A 24,420-nucleotide genomic window follows, 5' to 3' on the forward strand; every position below is an offset into this window, starting at 1 on the left:
TTATCTTATGGGAGAGACACCACTAGTGAACTGTGGACCCCGGTCCAATTCTTTACATCTGAAATACAATCTATCGCAATACTTGTTCGTTATCGTTCTTCGCAAACAAACATCATCATCCACACTATACATCTAATCCTTTGTTTACAGCAAGCCGGTGAGATTGACAACCTCACGGTTACGTTGGGGCAAAGTACTTTGATTGTGTTGTGCAGGTTCCACGTTGGCGCCGGAATCCCTGGTGTTGCGCCCCAGTACACTCCGCCACCAACAACCTTCACGTGCTTCCTTGACTCCTACTGGTTCGATAACCTTGGTTTCTTTCTGAGGGAAAACTTACTGCTGTGCGCATCACACCTTCCTCTTGGGGTTCCCAACGGACGTGTGCATCACGCGCCATCAGTCCAACGTCGTGCACCGGGATGTTCACCTCCTCTTCGTCCTCCTCCTTGTCCAGGAGTCCCCAATCCATAGCCACGACCGCCGCCTCTGCCATGCGGTTCTCCTTCATTGCCTCGTCGTTGATGGCGCACAAGGAGACCGAGGAGGCAACAGCGCACGAGAAGGCCGACTGCGCCCGCCCCCCCTGCGCTGCGGTGGCGTGCTGAAGATCATGCACGATGTTAGCGGCCTCATGCGCCACCGCCTTCAACATCTCCATGGACACCTTCTGGTGAATCTCACGCATGGCCGCGCGACGGCCTCCTTGGCCACCGCTCCCTTCGCCACGACGCCATGAATCTGGAGCACCGTGACTTGGGTGGCCTCTTACGTCGCCCGCCTCAACCCCCTCCTCTACCGCCTGCTAAGCCACCGCGCCTTCGCGCTCAAAGCTGGCCACCTTGTCCTCGGTGTACTGCTAGATTAGATATATGTCCCGCAGGTCATCATCCTTGTCGTAGGCCTACGGGAACGGTCGATGCACATCTTCTTGAAAGCGGTATAGTTGGCGATCTTAAGGCGAGGCATAGATGATTTTGTGTTTGCTGTCGGTTGGGTGGTGCTCCTCGCCACGCCTGGGGGCATTATTATAGACCACATCCTAGGCAGGAAACTGACGGTCAGGAGCGTACGCGGGAAAGACGAGCCAATGAGGGCAGGAACCCCATGCCGGGCCCCTTCGCGCGATGTGCCGAATGGGCACGCCAGTGCCTCGCGCCACGTCGGATGGAAGCCCTTAGGCCCGCTTGGCAGCTGCTGAATTGATGAGTGGCCACCGTAACTAATGACCTAGCGATGCGTGCTAGAGATTAATGGAGCCACCGCCCACCTACCTTCACCTATGTCTGGCCAAGCAGTAAACATGCACCATAGCCCCCACGCCTGCCTCCGGGTATAAAATAGGGTGCTCGAGCACCGTCTCCTCCTCAAACAAACCCTAGCGCTAATATCCACCTTCTCCCCACGCGATCCAATGCCGGTTCTACGGGCCGCGATCGTGGCTGCCGTGGCAGGGGCCCGAGAGCAGGATCCCCTTCCCCCTGCCTGAACGCTCGTCGTCACTCTGCTTCCACCTCGAGTTCTTCGAGTTCGTCATCTTCATCAAAGATGACCCTTTGACTTTAAAAAGGCACCCGAAGAAGTTCTTGCAATATCTGGCCGCCGGCTCCAGGAAACCAACTACGGCTTTTGCCGGTGGCCTGTCAATGTGTTGTTGGACGGGGATGGCCACATGTTCCTCCACGCTGGATGGGAGAAATTTGCCCGCGCCCACAACCTGGAGGTCGGCTGCTTGGTGGACTTCATGGGAAGGCGACAACGAGAGGGTGAATGTGTTTGCCGACACATACTGCCGCATGCACTACCATGGCGACAACAACGATGACAGTGACGATGGCAACAACGATGAGCAGAAGCCCATCATTTTAGGTTTCCGGATGTAATATTTCCATCTCAATTAAAATTTGTTTTATTATTTACAATCTTTTTAGAATTTCTTATCGAGGTCGCGGTGTGTCCAACCTCTCTCTAAATTGGGGAGCAGGTGCCGGCATCTCCATAGCGCACTGCCAGCGCCTAATTAGGAGGCGCCCTTGAAGATGCTCTAAATAGACCATTATCTATTCGCGGGCTGACCCGAACGAACTAAAACGGATCGAATGGGGTGCCGTTTTGGATCACCCTGTTGAAGATGCCCTCAAGTAGACAGTGATAGTTAGTGCTACTTGTGCGTCCCTAATTTGTTTATGTGTACTTTGTTTGGTATTTTGCATCCAAGGTTCCGAATGGGAGTGCGCATGGAGCTATCGTAGATTGATTGGCCGTGTGAAGTTCTTGGCGTCGCTTTAGCCGAGAGATTCCGAAGATACTGATTTGTTTTGTAAACTATCATGATTCATGAACATAGTAAATAACTTAGCTTATCTGTCCGTAAAGATACGCATACGCCGAGCAATTAATAAACCTTCGAGGGGAAGAGCACAAGTGCAACAAACAAGTATGTAACTCGGAGCGTAGAGCGTACTTTTAAATAACGATTTAGATCAGAGTAGTTCAAGTAGTACGCACTAGTAGCTAATATCTTCCTAGTCACACGCACATGCACCAGCAAAGCGAATAGTAGTATCTTCTTTTGCAAATATCTTGCTCATAACACGCTGTGCCTTTTCGAAAACAAGGTTAATATATAGCTGTGCCAAATATCTTTGTCTTCAGATATTTATTTTCAAACTCAAGAGTTGTGCAAAGTTAATCCTCTATTAAAGTTGCACACTTGCACTAGCAGAAAATATCTCCCTCTGTAAATATCTTACCTTGGGCAACTATTGGTTTATTAAATGGTTCACCTTGGGCCGTGTAACCTCGCCCAACACCTCGTCCATCAGCTCACAGTTCTTCTGTCTGACCAAATTCCTTCAAGATTGCATATTTAGAGATACGTTGAAAAAAACGTTAGCAGGGTTACCAATGGTCTTGCCTTCCATAGTTAGTTTGTTTCGAATAAAACATAGGGTCCAATATTGGGGCGCAAAGATAAATCAAATTACACTAGCGACAGGGTTTGGGCAATAACAAGGAAATCCCCAGCCCCTGCTAGGTTCCAGTCGTAGTGTAGGAGTTAGCTAGGTTCCAGTCGTAGTGTAAGAGTTGCCTAACTCCCACCCACAATAAACGAGCAATTGGGCAAGTAAAAAAAAAGACATTGTTACAATCCTCAATCTCCCCGCACAAAGAGCAAATGCCGTTTAAAAGCCCATGTCTCTTAGCCACTTGCTTGGCAAGAGGGCAACCGGTCCCCTAATCAGTTGCCACAAAAAAAACCTTAATCTTGGGAGGCATCCTAGTGCGCCATACCTATTTGAAGTTGGTAACAGCCGCATCACAAGAGAGGTAGTGATACATAGATCGCACGGAGAATTCTCCAGCCGCCTCAAGCGGCCAGGAGATAACGCCCTCCGGTAGCGCCTGGATCTCCTTGTGTAGGTTGTCCCACTCCACTGTCTCATCTAACCCGAACCGACTCCATAACCATATTCTCCACTCCCCTTGGAGAACCTTCCTGGTCTGCATCAACAGTGATGAAAGTATCAGCACAACACCCAAATAAATAGAGGTTTTTTTCGGGTTTTTTACTCCCCACGCACCCTCCCTCCTCCCCCGTGGATTACCTTTTTTTTGCTTTGTAAAATACGGAATAAAATAATAGAAAATACAAAAAATAAAATATTTTCAGATTCTTGTATGTTATGCAACCTACTATTCGGTGAAATTAAGAAATTCGAATTTTGATTTTTTTTTGCAAACAAAGTTTGAAAAATGGTAAAACGGTTTTTCTGTTTGCATACGATATCGGAAAAAACGTATAATATATCAAAATCATCGTGGAAAAAAGTTACATCCGAATCTACCCGGGTTTACCCGGTTAGCCAATTTTTAGATCCTAAAAATTCCAAAGGGAAGTAATGAATGCAGGAAGATTTTAGTTTTTACCAGAAATTCAGAATCTTATATTTTTTTATTTGTAAAATTAAAAATTAATAATTGCAAACATTATTATTATATCATTACTACTGAAAAGTATAAAAAGTTTTTGGATTTGGTTTCGCAAAAGAATTTTTTTAATAAGAAATAATAATTAAAATAATATTTTCATTTATTTATTCAAGATTATTATTACATCATTACTTTTGTTTAGTAAAAGAATTATCAGGACCATCAAAAAATAAAGAAGTTTAACATCGTGACCAATAGGTTAATAGGATTAATATGATACTAATATTAATAACGTGCGCGTAGAGCACTTGGAAGCAGGACGAAAGGAACTGAGAAGTCAAGCGTGCTAGTGCTGGAGTATTTTAAGGATAGGTGATGGAGCGGAAAGTTTGACCATAAGTGAGAAATTTGACCCAAGATTAAGTGTAGTTAGAGACTAAATATGCAAATAACTAAAATAATAGAATTCTGAAAAAATAGAAAAAAAAAGGGAGTGAAATTTTTTGGAAAAAATAAATATTTCTTTTTCACCTGGAGGCCTTTAGTCCCAGTTGGTGTTACAAACCGGGACTATATATACTCCGCCCCGACGCACGTCTACAGTCTACGTGGACTAAAGGGGGTGAGCTTTAGTCCCGTTTATTTAGTCCTGATTGCACAATCAGGACTAAAGCCCCTTATGAACCGGGACTAAAGATACTTTTTCTAGTAGTGTAGTCAGATGTACCTTGTTGGTATTTTAAACGAACTTTTTCGTAATCCCCGGTAGAAAAATATGCTTTCTTCATCACAACAGACTCTGCAAGCTTCAAAAGCATGGAAAACCATGGTGGCAATTGATCTACGAAAAAAAAAACGTGTACAGTGCTTGTGGACGAACTGTTCCTTGGTCACATTGTTATTTTTGTCTAACTTACAAACATTTGTATTTAAGTTTCAAACTTGACGCCGACATACATGCATACATTATATACACGAAAAAATTATTTCATATTTGTTTCACTTAATTAATTAATTATTTTTATTTTGCCGTTCACTTCGACATCAGGAGTATCTTTTTTTCCTGAGAATTACATCAGGCTTTTCACCTAGTCTGGTAGTATTTACGGTTCGGCCTTTGGAGAGGAAGCGATTGGGGATCATGAAGGGTTTCTAGTGCAAGGCCCCGCGCTTTTAGCGGTAGCCTTGGTGCCCGGTGGCTGACATTCCACCATCTTATATTCAGAAAATTATAGAAATTAATCGACATAGTCAAACTGTTAGGAAAAAGATAGGCCACATTGAACAGAAAGTTCTCTTGCCGCGAAAGCTCATGTGCGGCTACTGTGCGGGTGTATGTGGTGTGTGTCCCCACTGCGTGTTACAAAATTGGACCAAATATAATATTATTGCATTAGCCAACTATGTCAAAAGTCCGAAATGATGGACAGAAACTAGGTAGTATATTATATTTAACATTATTTCTCACGTCTATTTTATTTTAGTTCTTAGTCTGTGTTCGGTGTAGAATATTGCTTGAGCAGGATTTTAAACTTTACCATACTAAATTGTTGCTCTAGCCAAGTATCACAAATTTGAAAGAGCATTGGACTTCTTGCTGTATAGATCATAGACTCTCGTGAAAAGCTCACCCGTGTGTGTGTTAGGCCTTGTTTACTTCTTAGGTTTTATTTGGGTTGGGAGGGGAAATTTCCGGCTCACGACCAAATCCCGAATGTTTCCGAATGACCCGTTTACTTCTCAAATATATTTTGACAGGGGTTGTGAAATAAGGGAAAATGTCGGGAAATGTAGGGATTTGGTGAAATGGGGAGTTTCACCAATTCCCTTCCCATCCCCAAACCCTAGGGTGTGGAAATACCCTAGAAGTAAGCAAGACCTTAGTGGCGAGTGTGCCTGTACGTGGTGCGTGTCCCCACGTCCTGATGAAAATTGAGCAAAAGCGCATGCTTTTCTTCCACCCGGATAGACTATGAACAAGGTTCTCTCCGTTCGCATGGTGACTGACGCCGAGCTGGCAAGCTCTAGGTGGTCTCTAATCAAGTCGGCATCCCTGTAGGGAGTTAATAATTAGCGTACGCTTTCTAAGAATTAATATGACTAGTCGCTAGTGCGTGCTCTAAAGCAGACAGTGACAGTGTTAGTACAACTTGTGCGCCACTCTTTTATTTATGTGTACTTTGTTTGGTATCTTGCATCCAAGGTTTTGGATGAAAGTGCGCATGGAGGTATCGTATATTGATTGGCCGCGTCAAGCTCCTGGCGCCGATTTACTGGCGAGCGCCGAGAGATTCGGATGCTACTAGTAGTTTGTTTTCTAAGCGATAGATGTTGCGCCGAGCATTAAGGAGAACCAAAGTGCTCCAAAGTATCTTGCTCCGAGCTTACTTTTGAAACAGCGATTTACAGCAGAGCAGTTCAGGTATACGACTAGCATATCTTCCTAGTCACAGAGATGCACCAGCAAAGCAAATATCTCCTGCAAGTATCTTGCTCTTAACATACTGTTCTTTTTTTATAGAAACGATTGAAGACAAGATCAACATCTACTTGTGCCAAATATCTTTGCCTTAGCATACTTAATATCAAACCCTTCAGTGCAAGAGTTGTTCAAAGTTAACATTCTCCCAATGTTAAACACTTGGGCTAGCAAATATCTCCCTCATGCACTTTTGTCAAATACTAGTTTCACAACAAAGTTATGTTTCGCCTGAACGTTGGTGAAATAGTTTTGTTACCTAAGGTTAATGAGGTAGGAAGGATCCATCAGTACAGACTTATTTGTCTTCTTAGCTTTTTTAAGTTTTTACGAAAATTGCAACAATTAGTCTGAACACGGTGGCAGACCATGTAGTTCGTCATTCTCATACCACGTCATGCAAGGAAGAAGTATTCTAGATGGGTGGTCATTTTTAATGAAACAATTCACGAATTATAGCGGAAAAAGTTGAATGGGGTGATCCTTAGGATGAACTTTCAAAAAGCTTTGTGTCTCAAGGTAGCCGGCCAGTAAATCAACGATGATATTGGCAGATACTTCCAGACGAAGAAAGGTCTTTGACAAGGCGATCCATTATCACCAATGATATTTAATATAGTGGTTAATATGTTAGCCCCCGTGATTGAGTTGATGGCCAAATTGAGGGTGTGACTCCTCATCTTGTTGATGGCGGACTTTCTATCCTTCAATTTTCCGACGATACAATCCTATTTATGGAACATGACATGGAAAGTCAAGGAATCTGGAAGTAATTTTATTAGCTTTCGAGCAACTTTTCGGTCTGAAAATAAATTTCCATAAGAGCAAACTATTTGTTTCGAAGAGGCTCAAGACAAAGCTAATATCATTATACATTTTCAAAGACTTATAAATGCTGAATGGAAAATTGCTGAGTAGAGACTACAAAATAATTTAAATAGTTTGAAAGGTAAATTACTATCTTCGTGTGGAAAAATGTATTAAGCATTTCGTTACTTAGTAATATGGTACTGTATATCATCCCATTTTTTGAGCTTCCCAAATGATTCTAAAAATGATTGAATTATTTCCGATCAAAATACTTTTGCCAAGGACATAGTGAGAAAACATAATTATCGAATAGATAGTTTGAGTGTGGTTTGTCATCCCAAAGACCAAGGTGGGCTAGGTATTGTTGATATTGAGGTCAAATATATTGGCTTGTTCTTGATGAGTAAATGACCTTTTAAGCTACTTACCGAGGATGATATTTGCCGAACCCTCCTAAAAAAGTATGTTTGCTCGAACGCTATTTTCCAAATATACTGGAATTAGCCTGGAGACTCACATTTTTGGGCTATTCTAATTGCCATGAAGAAATATTTCTTCCTCTTTGGATTATTTTCTATTAAAAATGGGTCAGAAATACTTTTCTGGGAGGATAAGTGGCTAGGTAATACTGGTCTCTAGGAACGTACCCTACTTTGTACAGTATTGTTTGTCCCAAGAGAAATACAATTTCCACAATCTTAGAGTCCTTCCCGCTGAATATGATGTTCAGAAGACATTTAGTTGGTCCTATCCTGACTTCTTGGAATGCCTTTCTTTGGTAGTTAGCTGTGGTCCAACACCCGCGAGGGACCGGAAAATTTCGGTGAAACTTACTGGAGAATGGTAAATCCTCCTTTGATTCCATTTACAAGGATTTAGTCCTACCTAATATACCAGTCTATAACAATAGGAAAATTTGGAAGATGAAAATACCGCTAAAAATTAAAATCTTAGCTTGTTATCTTCACCGAGAAGTCATCCTAACCAAAGAAAACCTTGTAAGGACGAATTGGCATGGAAGCACAAAGTGTTAACTTTTTCATCACGATGAGACAATTCAACATTTATTCTTTCATTGCAAGTTTTCCGGTTCTATATGGTCAGTCATCCAAGTAGCTTCGAACTTGTATCAACCTCGTAGTATTACCAATGCTTTTTGGGTAATGGGCTACATGGTATAGATCACAAGTTCAGAATACTTCTATGGGTAGGAGAGCTTGCCGTTATTTGGTCGCTATGACTAAGTGTTTAACAATAAAAGCTCTTCTCTTATGCAGGTTATCCATTTATGGTGGTATCTACAACGTGTGGATCATCATGCCCTGCTTATGGAGGCGTTTACACAGTTAGAGGACGTGGCTATGGATACCTTTACCCAACATGGATTACAGCATAATCTGCAGATAGGTCCTCCAGCACCTTTTGCGTTATGCACTTTTCTCATCGTTGATATGCATTTCATCTTTTTTGGGTTCTTAGACTTGGTACGGCTATGTGCATCATTGCTATGCAGAGACCGGGTGTAATGCTTAAAAATATCCTTTATAAAAAAATCAGCTTCAAAACAATATATATCAATGCCAACGGTCCATAACCACGTATGTAGTGAATGGAGGTAGAGTGGTATTGTTCTACCTATATGTATGTAGCAGATTGTGCATCACCACAATTCATCGCATCGTTGATATATTATTTCTTATTAGAGAATGTCTTGTATAGCCAGTTGTATCTTGTTGGTATCTTGATGTACTTTGGTAATCACCAACATAAAATATGCTTTCTTCATTACAACAAACCCTCCTACAAGCTTGGGAAGAATGGCAAAACCAGGTATGACCATTGGGCTCTAGCCCACTTGTACTATTTCACACTCGCGGAGCTTTGTTGGGGGTAAAACTAGGCCACGGCCCACCCAGGTTTTTGGCAAAATATACTTTGACTTGTATGCATCTAAAGCCCACACCATTAGCACACTTGTATATCTTGTTCGTTTGACACTCCCCGTCTTGTTATGTCGAGAGACAGAAAGCACGACCATGGAGATGTGGAGGCTCCTCACTACAATTAGGTATAGCGATTTAGCCAGAAGAAACATGGGTAATCGGAGGAGGGATCAATGAAGGGCACATGATTACCCGAGGAAGCAGTGAAGGAAGGCTTCGATGCCACCTGCAGCCAGGGTACAACCAGGGGGACGCTGCAGCGGCAACCTACATGTACACGATCAGAGCGCGGCGCACCAGCTGTAGATGCAGCAACCGATGCTACCGAGCAAATTGAGTCCTTATCTTCTCCATTATCCTTGCCCAAATACTTTCAGCAATTTAATAACATGGAGGATTGTGAACCAAAATTGTTCTTCTATTTTGCAAATTGCAACGGGCCAACATCCATGGGATTGCCACTCAAAGATGAATTAATGTCGTCTTAAAAGAAAAAGAGATGACAGAAGCAAAGTTGAAGAAGATTTTACAGCACTAGAATTTTGTGTGTGTAGAGAAGTAGTGTGTTTGAACAACAAAATTTGTGTTTTCTTTAGCTTGGCCCACCCATGTTTTTTTTCAAGCTCTGCCATCTGTTGGGATGTTTGTCTAAAGCCTCCCGGTTCAGATGTCCCTTCAAGGTTCACGTGTCCTGTGACTATAAGGACTACTGCTTCAACATCGACTCTCTTTCCATCCAAGAACAAGTCCAAAGACCAAGAAGCACTTGCCAGACGTGGGCTTCAACTGAAGAGGCCCAACCCAAAGTATGCCAGTGAGTTCTGAAAACTGTGATGCTTGTCTACTAGCTACTAATATCGGACACGTGTGATCCAAGTTGTCGAGGAATATAGGAATAGCATGGTAACCGCGGCAACTTTCCTAGAAACCTCATTTCTGTAGAGCAGCCTGTACCACTACTCTTCCCATGTGGATCCACATACGTAACAATAGTTTCTTCTTATGAAGATCTCCGTGATAGTTTTCATGTGAATCCTGGTCTTCAATCCGCCGGTACACCTTAAGAAATGATCTGAGCGAGTACACATTCCAAGGAGGTGGGTGCCAACGTAGTCATACTCTTAGTCCACATCCTTGTCACTCTCATCCTATATGATCATGTTATTAAGGATCAAATAATATATCAATGTGATTTATCTCTGGAATATATTTAATAAAAATGAAACTATAATGAAATATTGATGCTATTTTAAAATATTATACATAGATTCCACACATATTTTGGTAATTTCAGTTATATTTCATTAAGTTACAGAGAATCTCTGTTCTTAAAAAACTATTGACAGGATCTCATTGTGATTTGATTTAGATTAAAAAAATATCACATTGATACGAAACAAGACACATCAAGACGAATCACAATGCACTTTTACCTGTCCGATCCTGACCGGTAGGAGCAGCTCGGCTCTATGAGAAAAATCAGGTTCTACTTTATCTCAAGTGTATAAATAAAGTAAAAATAAATACTTTCAAGCATCTCTCGTCACAGGCTTGCTTCACCATTGTCAAAAGCCTTGTTATGTCTTTGGCTTTAGTTACCCTATGCAAAGGTCGAGACATCCCCTTTTGAGTAAAAGGCCTGGAAAATGGTCTGCACAAATTTCCTACTTTGACCCATAATACTTCTCGCTAATAAATGAGTGAATAAACACACTAAAATATGTTTCCGTAACAAGTAGAAGGAGTAGTAGACATTAGATTTGTCTTTTCCTCAATGCGAAAGTGTTCATCGGCGTGAACACATGAACGTCATATGCGAACACTCCTAAAAATCACTAAACCCGAGGTCACTAGTTGTACTCCTCCCTCGGCGTGAAGGTGAGCTTCAATAGCATTGCCAATGCGAAGTTGCGAACAAGGTGCTACGGGAGCAAATTCGGCAAAAATTGTTTACTCATTTTCGCCATGGAATCTGTACATTGAGCAATTGGCCGAGCAGTTCTCTAGTGTTTAGATCAGTCGACCAGGCCAGACAAGTATCGCCGGAAAATTCCGGAAGAGAGATGGATGAGCTCGCGCTCAGGCCAGTGCAGAGCAGGGCTGCCTTGTTGTGTTTGTACCGGCACAGGTAGGCATGCTTCAACTCGATCGGTTGGTTACCTCACACGATGACCACGGTGATCATGTCGGTCTCCGCTGGACGCTGGCTCAGGCCGCCGGCCTTTGCGGGCGCCCCTTCCATCACGGGCTGCCGGCACGTCGGGCAGGAGCCGTGGGACACGAGCCAGGCGTCGACGCACCGGACATGGAACCCGTGGCCGCACCGCGGCAGCACGCGCACCTTCTCGCCGTCGACGAACTCACCGAGGCAGATGGCGCACACGTCGTCGATTACTTCCCCACAGCCGTACACCTCCACGGGCAGGCTCCTCAGCGTGCGCATCTTGATACCATCGCCGGCGCGGCGTGCCGCACGCGCCGACGCCGCGGCCTCGTCGGCGGCGACCGCGGCAGCGCCGCGTCCTCTACACCGGAGCACGCACCGCGCCAGGGAGTTGAGCCCGATGGCGAATAGCAACGCGAAGAAGAGCGCCGCGAGGATGATAACCACGTTGGTTTCGAAGGCCGAGTGGCCTCTCGCCGGCGCTGGCGCCACCGCCGCGCCTCCGCCGTGGGCGTTGGTGTGGTCGTGGAAGCCCAGCGCCGCAGCGACAATGGACGCCGCCGGGGCTTCGGAATCAGGACGACCCATGCTTGATGAAGCTAGTTCGAAAGATGTCCACCAATCTCTCGATCAGAGTTCGCCCGGCAGCCAGTGGGGTGGATGCTCTTGGAGTTATTTGGACTCGATGGATGCCTGTGCTATCTGTATTTGTGTGTCACTCTCTGCTCCGTCCGTGGCGTATATATAGACGGAGTGGTCGCAGCGCCCACCATTATTCAGGTTTTGTTGTGCGAGTGTGTACTTTGCAAAAGGCCACTCGTCCGGCCCCAAGATGCACCCCTGCTGCTAGGAGTAGGAGGCAGGTAAGCTGTTGCAGGGATAGGGACACGCACGCGCGTAGTTTCATAAACAGATGGCGCGAGAGGAAAATGCACGCAGTGGCTAATCTACTGCTCCCTTGATCCCTATTGCAGAGGGCATCTCCAGCGGCCCGCCCCGCATCGAAAAATAGGGCCACACCCCTGCTAGCGGCCCGAGCAAACTGAATGGTCTGTCCGCGAGGACCAAACAAGGCCCCAATTGCGCCACGAATGCGTCTGCGCCGATGCGTCGCGAACGCAGCGCGTGTTCGCGCCCTGTCATCACGGGCCCGCTTGCCAGCGGTGCGAGGCCGCATCGCTTTCACCACTGCTTCTGCAACAGCCTTCACCATCAATGGCACCTCGTCTTCAGAGGCCGTGCTTCTGGCGCTACGCTGCCATCAATGGCACGCGCCTTTATGTCCCACACCCGTTCTTAAAAGGGCACCGACAACATTCTGCCCCACACCTCAATGGTCACGCTTGCACCCAACACATCGACATCCACAGCACGCCGCCGCAATGCCATGGGCAAGAAGAGGAACGACCATGAGGCAGGATTGTCCCAGGGGCGAAGGAGGAGAAACCTCTTCGAGCACCCGCCAGCCGCTGGCTAGGTCTCCCACCACCTCTTGCTGCTCCGCCCATGGTTGCCCCTTGCGTCGCCCCGTTCTCCGCCAACAGGAAGCATGCATGCAAGCACCTCGTCGCCCCTGATGCTTCCCTGGCTATCCCCATAGGTGTGGTGCGGCCCCGATTGCCCCGGCCGCCCACGTCGGTGCTGCCCCATCGGGCGCGAAAAAGGCACGCGCTAAATCAAACGCGAAGAAGTCAGGGAGGGCATGAAGAGGAAGCCAACCGTTCACCGCTATTCCTCGCGCTGCTCTGCCGGTTGTGAGATCGTCAACTCGCAGAAGGTCCTGCTTGAGCTTCCTTCTATGTCGTGTTGGTCGATGAGTGCGTAATTTTTTTTACGTTTATTTTGGGTCAGTTCATTAGCGGAGTATGCTGTCAAACTATGTGATACCGTCGCTCTTGCTGTTGAAATTGTAGGAACTCTCATATTCGATGTTTACAGTTCATGTTTTGCGCGCGACAACGCCGATCAGATCTAGTATAGCAGTATAGCAGAACTGTAAAAAGGAATATTCGGCGTTGCCCGCGAGCTCGAAAATCGCATTTGCCATGCTCCTTACTCGCGAGTTTAGTTCCAAGATATAAGAGATCTCCTATAGTTGCTCTAACCAGTTCCAATATCCGTGGCAAAGAAAGAGAAAAAACAGGCCTAATATACGACATGAGACATTTTAAATTGCTGCCACTAGTAGAAAACATGGCTTTCGTCCAACACCCCTGAGAGCTTTAGTCTCGGTTTTAAACCGAACCGGGACCAGACGACCAGTGGGGAGCATTGGTCCCGGTTCGACTGGTGTGGCGCGATGCCACCCTATGATTCCGGTTCATTTGGGTCTTTGGTCCCGGTTTGTAATACAAACCGGGATTAAAGGGGCTGTAGCAGGGCACTGCAGGACGTGTCAGGCCCCGAAACCCTCTAATCCCGTTTGGTATTACCAACCGGGACCAAAGTGTGAGCCACACTTAGCCATTTTGCACTCCTTAGCACAAAAGAGGTGTATGTTGCTTTGCCCTCTTCATATGCACAAGAGGTGTTCGATGAAATGTCGAAGAGCTTTTGCTACTTGAGTTCACACAAAATAATACACACTTAACTGTATTTTTTCTTCTTCATCGAGGTTAACAACTTTATACTTTCATCTATCATTGATAAAATGCATGAGTATATATATACATCGTTCCACTAATCATGATGTTCTGTAATGGTTTTTGATAAGCTTAATTATATTATGCAGATGAATCGACAATGGATGTACATTGACCGACGCTTTGACGAGTTCACTTAGGGCCTAAGAAATTCTATCGACGTGGCTGAGGAAAACAAACATGGTGGTTTTATGTATTGTCCATGCGTTAACTGTAAGAATGTCATAAATTACTCTTCCTCGAGTACCATTCACAGTCACCTGCTGCGGTCCGGTTTCATGCCTCAGTACAATTGTTGGACCAAGCATGGAGAAAGAGGGGTTATGATGGAAGACAATGAAGAAGTAGAGGATGATGACAACTATCCCATGTTCGCTGAATACAGTGATACTGCAAAGGGGGGTTGTTTTCCATCAGAAGGCAATGAAGACAATCAAGCAGAAGATCAAGAGGCACCATATGAGCCTGTTGATGATCTTGGTCAGGCCATTGCTGATGCAAGAAGAGAATGTGAATCTGAAAAGGAAAGGTTGAACTTCGACCAGATGTTAGAGGATCACAATAAATTGTTGTATCCAACTTGCGAAGATGGCCAGAAAAAGCTAGGTAGCACACTGAAATTTTTGCAATGAAAGCTCAGAGAACGGTGTGATTGACTCAAGATTTGAAAAGTTGCTAAAAATAATTAAGAAGAAGCTTCCAAGGGGTAACAAATTGCTCGCCAGTACGTACGAATCGAAGAAGGTTGGCTGCCCTCTGGGATTAGACGTGAAAAAGATACATGCATGCATTAATGACTGCATCCTCTACCGCGGGCTCTATGATATTGGGTTCTGAATGGATCGTTAGCGAACAATAGGGGGGGTGAATGGTCTCTAAACAAGTTATATAGCTTTTTCAATTTTTAGGCGCGATGCGGAAGTAAAGGTGGTGACTTTGATGATAGGGGTGTTCCTAGTATGATCCTAGCGATGCAGCGAGAAAAGGAACCGAACAAGGTAGTAAAGAGAGGGAGCGAAACAACCGGGGTAGCGGAGATGAGGCGAGGTTTGTTTCCCGCAGTTCCTCGCACAAAAGGGAGTACGTCTGTGTTGAGGAGGTGCGAACCACGAAGGCTCGGTGGCCACACAGGCCTCACCTGTTTTCTCGAGAAAGCCCCATGAAGGAGCTTCCCCTTCTCCACTAAGTAGCCGGTCGAGGCGGCGGTTCCTTCACAAGGTTGGGGCGAGCTCCACAAACACCGGAGGGCTCCCAACACCCTATGGGGCTAGCACAACTCCAAGCTAGCCTCCATAGGAGCACTTCCTCCAAGGTCCCACCATAGGAACCCTAACTCCAAGATTCACTAAGGACTAGATGATATTGGTGAAATATCTCTTGGTAGAACTATAGATAGGGGTCTCCTCCACCACTCCTCAAAATTTGGGCAAGATTGGTTGGGTAGGTAGGGAGATCCTCAAGTTTTGAGCTCAGCAACAATGGAGGAGAGAGAGAGAGAGAGAGAGAGAGAGAGAGAGAAGAGTTGAAGACGAGCTAGGGAAGAAGGGGCCCTTTTATAGGTCCCTCCAAATCCAACAGTTATGTGCTGATCCGCATGAATGGTACTACCGCTTGTGGAAGCGGTAGTACCGCTCTGGATTTGAAAATCGCCCACAGATCTGCCACATGGGCTCGAAGCGGTAGTACCGCTGCCGGTACCGCTGAGGTACCGGCAGGGCCTCTGCGAGCCCCGGACTCCCTCCCGGTACCAAAGCGGTACCAGCGCGGTAGTTCCGTATTTCATGTTTACGGTACCAAGGCGGTACCTTGATGGAACTACCGGTCGAGAGCGGTACTTTCGATCGAGGTACCATAACATGTATTGTGAGCTTTTCGTCGTGCAAAGTCCAGAGCGGTATGATACGTCTCAAACGTATCTATAATTTCTTATGTTCCATGCTACTTTTATGATGATAATCACATGTTTTATACACATTTTATGTCATTATTATGCATTTTCCGGCACTAACCTATTGACGAGATGCCGAAGAGCCAGTTGTTGTTTTCTACTGTTTTTGGTTTCAGAAATCCTACAAAGGAAATATTCTCGGAATTGGATGAAATCAACGCCCAGGGTCTTATTTTTCCACGAAGCTTCCAGAAGACCGAGGGAGAAACGAAGTGGGGCCATGGGGCGCCGACACCATAGGCCGGCGCGGCCAGGGTGGGCCCCGCGCCGCCCTATGGTGTGGGGCCCCCGTGCCTCTTCCGACTCCGCCCTTCCGCCTACTTAAAGCCTTCGTCTCGAAAACCCCAGTACCAAGAGCCACGATACGGAAAACCTTCCAGAGACGCCGCCGCCAATCCCATCTCGGGGGATTCAGGAGATCGCCTCCGGCACCCTGCCGGAGAGGGGAATCATCTCCCGGAGGTCTCTTCATCACCATGATCGCCCCCGGATCGATGTGTGAGTAGTTCACCCCTGGACTATGGGTCCATAGCAGTAGCTAGATGGTTGTCTTCTCCTCATTGTGCTATCATGTTAGATCTTGTGAGCTGCCTATCATGATCAAGATCATCTATTTGTAATGCTACATGTTGTGTTTGTTGGGATCCGATGAATATTGAATACTATGTCAAGTTGATTATCAATCTATCATATATGTTGTTTATGTTCTTGCATGCTCTCCGTTGCTAGTAGAGGCTCGGCCAAGTTGATACTTGTGACTTCAAGAGGGAGTATTTATGCTCGATAGTGGGTTCATGCCTCCATTGAATCCGGGACGAGTGACGGAAAGTTCTAAGGTTGTGGATGTGCTTGTTGCCACTAGGGATAAAACATCGATGCTTTGTCTAAGGATATTTGTGTTGATTACATTACGCACCATACTTAATGCAATTGTCTGTTGTTTGCAACTTAATACTGGAAGGGGTTCGGAGATAACCTGAAGGTGGACTTTTTAGGCATAGATGCATGCTGGATAGCGGTCTATGTACTTTGTCGTAATGCCCTGATTAAATCTCATAGTACTCATCGTGATATATGTATGTGCATTGTTGTCAATTGCCCAACTGTAATTTGTTCACCCAACATGCATTTATCTTATGGGAGAGACACCACTAGTGAACTGTGGACCCCGGTCCATTCTTTCAATCTGAAATACAATCTACTGCAATACTTATTCTTTACTGTTCTTCGCAAACAAACATCATCTTCCACACTATACATCTAATCCTTTGTTTTCAGCAAGCTGGTGAGATTGACAACCTCACTGTTACGTTGGGGCAAAGTACTTTAATTGTGTTGTGCAAGTTCCACGTTGGCGCCGGAATCCCTGGTGCTGCGCCGCACTACACTCCGCCACCAACAACCTTCACGTGTTCCTTGACTCCTACTGGTTCGATAACCTTGGTTTCTAACTGAGGGAAAACTTGTCGCTGTACACATCACACCTTCCTCTTGGGGTTCCCAACGGACGTGTGTCTTACACGCCATCAAGACAGTTTTCTGGCGCCGTTGCTGGAGAGGTCAAGACACGCTGCAAGGGGAGTCTCCCACATCCAATCTCTTTACTTTGTTTTTGTCTTGTTTTACTTTATTTTATTTACTGCTTTGTTTGCCTTCCATATCAAAAATACAAAAAAATTTGTTGCTAGTTTTACTTTATTTACTGTCTTGTTCTCCATATTAAAAACACAAAAAAATTAGCTACTCGCATTTACTTTATTTATTATCATGACTAGTCCTGTAGTTGTTACTCTATCACATGAGGAATCGATCTTTACTTTTAAACAAGGTGGTGAAGAGAGTTTTAAATAAGCTTGGTCTAGAATTTTTGATTCTTATAGTAAAACTGAACCTAAAATGACTCTAAGTTTGCTTCTGAGTAACTTTTATTTTGGGCTCATTCTTCGCTATAGATATGCCTTAGATCTTTGTAGTGGGAGGAGATTTCCTTCACTGTGATGGGGATCAAGCTTATAATTCCATAAAAAAATTGGTTGCATCATCTAGCTCTGCTAATAATTTTGATTCATCTCTTGCTAGCATTCATAATAGATTAAACACTCTCGAAACAAATATATCTTGTTTAAAAGAAGGGTACAACCAGATTCGTGAGTATTATGATTATGTTCCAGTAAGCTTTGAACCTTCAATGTGGGTTCCTACTATTAAAGTTGCTATTTGTGGTGAAACTTTTCATGCCCGTTGTGATATTATGTCTGAGTTTTGCCTTATGCCTGAAAGAATTTATGAATCTTTGACACTTTGGGAACTTATCGAAGGAGGAGAAGGAATAACTCTTACTGATAACTCTGTTATAATTCCTAAGGGTATAGCTGAAGGGGTGTTCACAACCTTTCTTGGAAGAACGGTATCCACGGATTATCTCGTTGTTGAATGTGTAGGGACAGGACAAATCACGCATGGAAGGTCCCTGCTGAAACTCGTGGGAGCAATCATAGATGTGGGGAAAGACACTCTAAATTTTACCTCTACGCCCGGATGCGGTCATGTATTCCCCAAACCAAAGAGTAAGAAGGGTAAGCGCAAAGCCCATGGTAAGAATGTTAATGCTTCGTCTCTTGATAATACTTGATTCGCACTTTCTGCGCCTAGCTGAAAGGCGTTAAAGAAAAACGCTTATGGGAGACAACCCATTATTTTACTTCTGCACTTTGTTTTATATTTGAGTCTTGAAAGTTGTTACTGCTGTAGCAACCTCTCCTTATCTTTATTTTATTGCATTGTTGTGCCAAGTAAAGTCTTTGATAGTAAAGTCAATACTAGATTTGGATTACTGCGCAGAAACAGATTTCTTGCTTTCACGAAATTGAGCAGCCCCTGCTGTAGAAAATTTAGAAAAATCTGCCAATTTACGTGCGTGATCCTCAGATATGTACGCAACTTTAATTAAATTTGGGAATTTTCATCTGAGCAAGTTAAGTGCCCCTGAAAAATTCGTCTTTCCGGACTGTTCTGTTTTGACAGATTCTGCCTTTTATTTCGCATTGCCTGTTTTGCTATGTTTGATGGATTTCTTTGTTCCATTAACTTTCAGTAGCTTTGTGCAATGTCCAGAAGTGTTAAGAATGATTATGTCACCTCTGAATATGTGAATTTTCAATTATGCACTAACCCTCTAATGAGTTTGTTTTGAGTTTGGTGTGGAGGAAGTTTTCAAGGGTCAAGAGAGGAGGATGATACAATATGATCAAGAAGAGTGAAAAGTCTAAGCTTGGGGATGCCCCCGTGGTTCATCCCTGCATATTTTAAGAAGACTCAAGCATCTAAGCTTGGGGATGCCCAAGGCATCCCTTCTTCATCGACAACTTATCGGGTCACCTCTAGTGAAACTATATTTTTATTCCGTCACATCTTATGTGCTTTACTTGGAGCGTCTGTTTGTTTTTGTTTTTGTTTTTGTTTGAATAAAATCGGATCCTAGCATTCTTTGTTTGGGAGAGAGACACGCTCCGCTGTTTCGTATGAACACATATGTTCTTAGCTTTATTCTTAATGTTCATGGCGAAGGTTGAAACTGCTTCGTTCATTGTTATATGGTTGGAAACAGAAAATGCTGCATGTGGTAAATGGTATAATGTCTTGAATAATTTGATACTTGGCAATTGTTGTGCTCATATAGATCATGTTTAAGCTCTTGCATCATGTATCTTGCACCCATTAATGAAGAACTACATAGAGCTTGTTAAAATTTGGTTTGCATGATCGGTTTCTCTAGAGTCTAGATATTTTCTGGTTAAGGTGTTTGAACAACAAGGAGACGATCTAAAGTCTTATAATGCTTGCAATATGTTCATATGTAAGCTTTGCTGCACCGTTTTATACTTGAGTTTGCTTCAAACAACCTTGCTAGCCTAGCCTTGTATTGAGATGAATTCTTCTCGTGCATCCAAATCCTTGAGCCAAAAACTATGCCATTTGTGTCCACCATACCTACCTACTACATGGTATTTCTCTGCCATTCCAAAATAAATTACTTGAGAGCTACCTTTAAAAATTCTATTCTTTGTCTTTGCAATATATAGCTCATGGGAAAATAGCCTTAAAAACTATTGTGGTGAAGAATATGTAGCTATGTATCTTATTTCTTAATAAGTTGCTCGTTGAGCAGTAACCATGTTTCTGGGGACGCCATCAACTATTACACCTTTGTTGAATATCATGTGAGTTGCTATGCATGTTCGTCTTGTCTGAAGTAAGGGAGATTTTCATGATCAAATGGTTTGAGTATGCATATTGTTAGAGAAGAACATTGGGCCGCTAACTAAAGCCATGAATCATGGTGGAAGTTTCAGTTTGGACAATCAATCCTCAATCTCTTATGAGAATATTATCTGTTGTTGAATGCTTATGCATTAAAGAGGAGTCCATTATCTGTTGTCTATGTTGTCCCGGTATGGATGTCTAAGTTGAGAATAATCAAAAACGAGAAATCAAATGCGATCTTTCTCCTTAGACCTTTGTACATGCGGCATAGAGGTACCCCTTTGTGACACTTGGTTGAAACATATGTTATGCAATGATAATCCATGTTAATCCAAGCTAATTAGGACAAGGTGCGAGCACTATTGGTAAACTATGCATGAGGCTTGCAACTTATAGGATATCTTATACATAACACATATGATTTATTACTACCGTTGACAAAATTGTTTCTATATTTTCAAAATGAAAAGCTCTAGCACAAAAATAGTAATCCATGCTTCCCTCTGCGAAGGGCCATTCTTCTACTTTATTGTTGAGTCAGTTTACCTACTTCTTTCTATCTTAGAAGCAAACACTTGTATCAAGCTGTGTGCATTGATTCTTACATGTTTACCTATTGCACTTGTTATATTACTTTGTGTTGACAATTATCCATGAGATATATATGTTGAAGTTGAAAGCAACTGCTGAAACTTATATCTTCCTTTGTGTTGCTTCAAGGCTTTCTACTAAGAATCTATTGCTTTATGAGTAACTCTTATGCAAGTCTTATTGATGCTTGTCTTGAAAGTACTATTCATGAAAAGTCTTTGCTATATGATTCATTTGTTTACTCATTGTCTTCACCATTGCTTCGAATCGCTGCATTCATCTCATATGCTTTACAATAGTATTGATCAAGATTATGATAGCATGTCACTTCAGAAATTATCCTTGTTATCGTTTACCTACTCGAGGGCGAGTAGGAACTAAGCTTGGGGATGCTTGATACGTCTCAAACGTATCTATAATTTCTTATGTTCCATGCTACTTTTATGATGATACTCACATGTTTTATACACATTTTATGTCATTATTATGCATTCTCCGGCACTAACCTATTGACGAGATGCCGAAGAGCCGATTCTTTGTTTTACGCTATTTTTGGTTTCAGAAATCCTACAAAGGAAATATTCTCGGAATTGGACGAAATTAACGCCCATGGTCTTATTTTTCCACGAAGCTTCCAGAAGACCGAGGGAGAAACGAAGTGGGGCCACAGGGCGCCGACACCATAGGCCGGCGCGGCCAGGGTGGGCCCCGCGCCGCCCTATTGTGTGGGGCCTCCGTGTCTCTTCCGACTCCGCCCTTCCGCCTACTTAAAGCCTTCGTCGCGAAAACCCCAGTACCGAGAGTCACGATACGGAAAACCTTCCAGAGACGCCGCCGCCGCCAATCCCATCTCGGGGGATTCAGGAGATCGCCTCCGGCACCCTGCCGGAGAGGGGAATCATCTCCCGGAGGTCTCTTCATCACCATGATCGCCTCCGGATCGATGTGTGAGTAGTTCACCCCTGGACTATGGGTCCATAGCGGTAGCTAGATGGTTGTCTTCTCCTCATTGTGCTATCATGTTAGATCTTGTGAGCTGCCTATCATGATCAAGATCATCTATTTGTAATGCTACATGTTGTGTTTGTTGGGATCCGATGAATATTGAATACTATGTCAAGTTGATTATCAATCTATCATATATGTTGTTTATGTTCTTGCATGCTCTCCGTTGCTAGTAGAGGCTCTGGCCAAGTTGATACTTGTGACTCCAAGAGGGAGTATTTATGCTCGATAGTGGGTTCATGCCTCCATTGAATGCAGGACAAGTGACGGAAAGTTCTAAGGTTGTGGATGTGCTTGTTGCCACTAGGGATAAAACATCGATGCTTTGTCTAAGGATATTTGTGTTGATTACATTACGCACCATACTTAATGCAATTGTCCGTTGTTTGCAACTTAATACTTGGAAGGGGTTCGGATGATAACTCGAAGGTGGACTTTTTAGGCATAGATGCATGCTTGGATAGCGGTCTATGTACTTTGTCGTAATGCCACTGATTAAATCTCATAGTACTCATCGTGATATATGTATGTGCATTGTTATGCCTTCTTTATTTGTCAATTGCCCAAATGTAATTTGTTCACCCAACATGCTATTTATCTTATGGGAGAGACAGCACTAGTGATCTGTGGACCCCGGTCCATTCTTTACATCTGAAATACAATCTCTTGCAATACTTGTTCTTTCTTGTTCTTCGCAAACAAACATCATCTTCCACACTATACATCTAATCCTTTGTTTTCAGCAAGCCGGTGAGATTGACAACCTCAACGTTACGTTGGGGCAAAGTACTTTGATTGTGTTGTGCGGGTTCCACGTTGGCGCCGGAATCCCTGGTGTTGCGCCGCACTACACTCCGCCACCAACAACCTTCACGTGTTCCTTGACTCCTACTGATTCGATAACCTTGGTTTCTTACTGAGGGAAAATTTGTCGCTGTACACATCACACCTTCCTGTTGGGGTTCCCAACGGACGTGTGTCTTACACGCCATCACGGTACCACTGACCGGTACCAATAGGGTAGCGGTACTACCGCTCTTGGTACCGGTAGTACCGGTCAAGCATAATAAGATTTTTCCTCTTTCCCTCTCCAACCACGTCACCTCGCGACACACACACACAAAACCAGAAAACCTATAAGCTACGCTTGAGTCTTCCGATCCTAATGCGTTCAGCGAGGGCACCGTGCACCTGCAAATCTATCAAAAACAAATTATGCACATGGTGAAATTTATTCAAGTGTTGTTATCAAACACACAAAACACGAGGTATAGATTTTGCTCTTTCAGGTTCATTGACCCAAACACCGTTCATGAACTTACGGTTCGAGAGTACGCCAAGGACACAGAGGACAACTTGCTAAGGTTTTTACAGAAGCAAGCAAACAAAGAGGAAATATTCTTTCCTTACAACTTCGAGTGAGTGTTATAACTGTCTTACATACATTTGATTTCGCTTACTCGATGTGAAGTCTAAATAATCCGGCGAGTTATGCGTGTGCAACTTCCACTATATTCTCCTAATCATTCAGCTTAACAAAGGACTAATACTTGTCATGAACTCGAAGCGTAAAGACCATGGGCAATGGGCGAACATGGAGGCCATGCTCCAGAGGTAATTTTAATCAATATCGTATCGACATCTTCATCTGTTCTCATTTGATGGTATCAACTAATCAATAACTCATTTACTCATTTTTTCTTTACCGGGCAGGGCTTGGAAACGGTTCATCACGACTGCTATGGGTGAATGGAAACCGGAGCTTACATTTCAAGATTATCCTGTAAGTAGTACTATAGTTATATGCCCCAAATCTCTTTGATTTTTTGTTTTATTATCATGAATTATCTTGCTTGATTATTAGTTTGATCGAACTATTTTTTTGTAAAGTGTTTGAAACATGAACCCGAAAATAACTTATGTGGATATTATGTCTCCAAGTTCATTCACGAGATGGCCTTTCACAGGGACCCGCAGGCGGCTATACATGCCATTCGTGTACGTGAACAATATTTCACAATCTTATTTTATTACCATCAACTGTCACTACAAGAAAAGTTGCCATGGCCGACGAAGTTGAAGTCGCGCCGTGGTTGCTGGTGTACCATGGCCGACGATTTTGGTCCCTCCGTGGTGCATGTCAAAACTTTTTTTTTCTCGTTTTTGAGGCCACCTAGCCCGACGAAAGCGGCCAAAACGTCGCGTATGGTGGCTCGGGACGTGGTGCATCGCGAATTCTCGGGTTCGCCGGCCGAGTCAACGCAAATCCGCACCGCCGAGGGATGTAGGGCCCGGATGGCAGCCTCTGCGGCATTGTTTTTTTCTCGATCGCGCCATCTCGTTCAACGTTCTCCGATCGAGCCGTTTACGATGCGGGATCATGGGTCCCGCATGTCATCCTCTATGAACCAAAATTCTTTCAGGGATGTAGGGCCCGCATGGCAGCCTTCCTCTCGGCATTGTTTTTTTCTTCGATCGCGCCATCTCGTTCAACGTTCTCCGATCGAGCCGCGACGATGACAGCAGACTCGTGCGTCCCGCATGCGTCATCCTCTGTGGAGAACCAAAATTCTTTCTATTCTTTGGATTTTTTTTGACCCCTCGATTTTCTAAAGGCTAGCTTCCTTTTTTCTTTTGATCCC

The 24,420-nt window shown here is 44.1% G+C and overlaps 1 protein-coding gene across 1 annotated transcript; it reads right to left on the reverse strand.

The window, feature by feature from the left end:
* Positions 1 to 11,326: 11,326 nt before the first annotated feature.
* Positions 11,327 to 11,917, reverse strand: LOC124657201 (RING-H2 finger protein ATL74-like). The gene has a single exon (XM_047195786.1). The coding sequence runs from the start codon at positions 11,915 to 11,917 to the stop codon at positions 11,327 to 11,329; it is 591 nt and encodes a 196-aa protein (XP_047051742.1).
* Positions 11,918 to 24,420: the final 12,503 nt, after the last annotated feature.

This window comes from Lolium rigidum, chromosome 5 (genome assembly GCF_022539505.1).
Source record: "Lolium rigidum isolate FL_2022 chromosome 5, APGP_CSIRO_Lrig_0.1, whole genome shotgun sequence".
NCBI classification, from domain to species: domain Eukaryota; kingdom Viridiplantae; phylum Streptophyta; class Magnoliopsida; order Poales; family Poaceae; genus Lolium; species Lolium rigidum.

Coding starts and splice junctions, on each gene's coding strand:
- LOC124657201 (XM_047195786.1), bottom strand. CDS start 11,917: ATGGGTCGTCCTGATTCCGAAGCCCCGGCGGCGTCCATTGTCGCTGCG.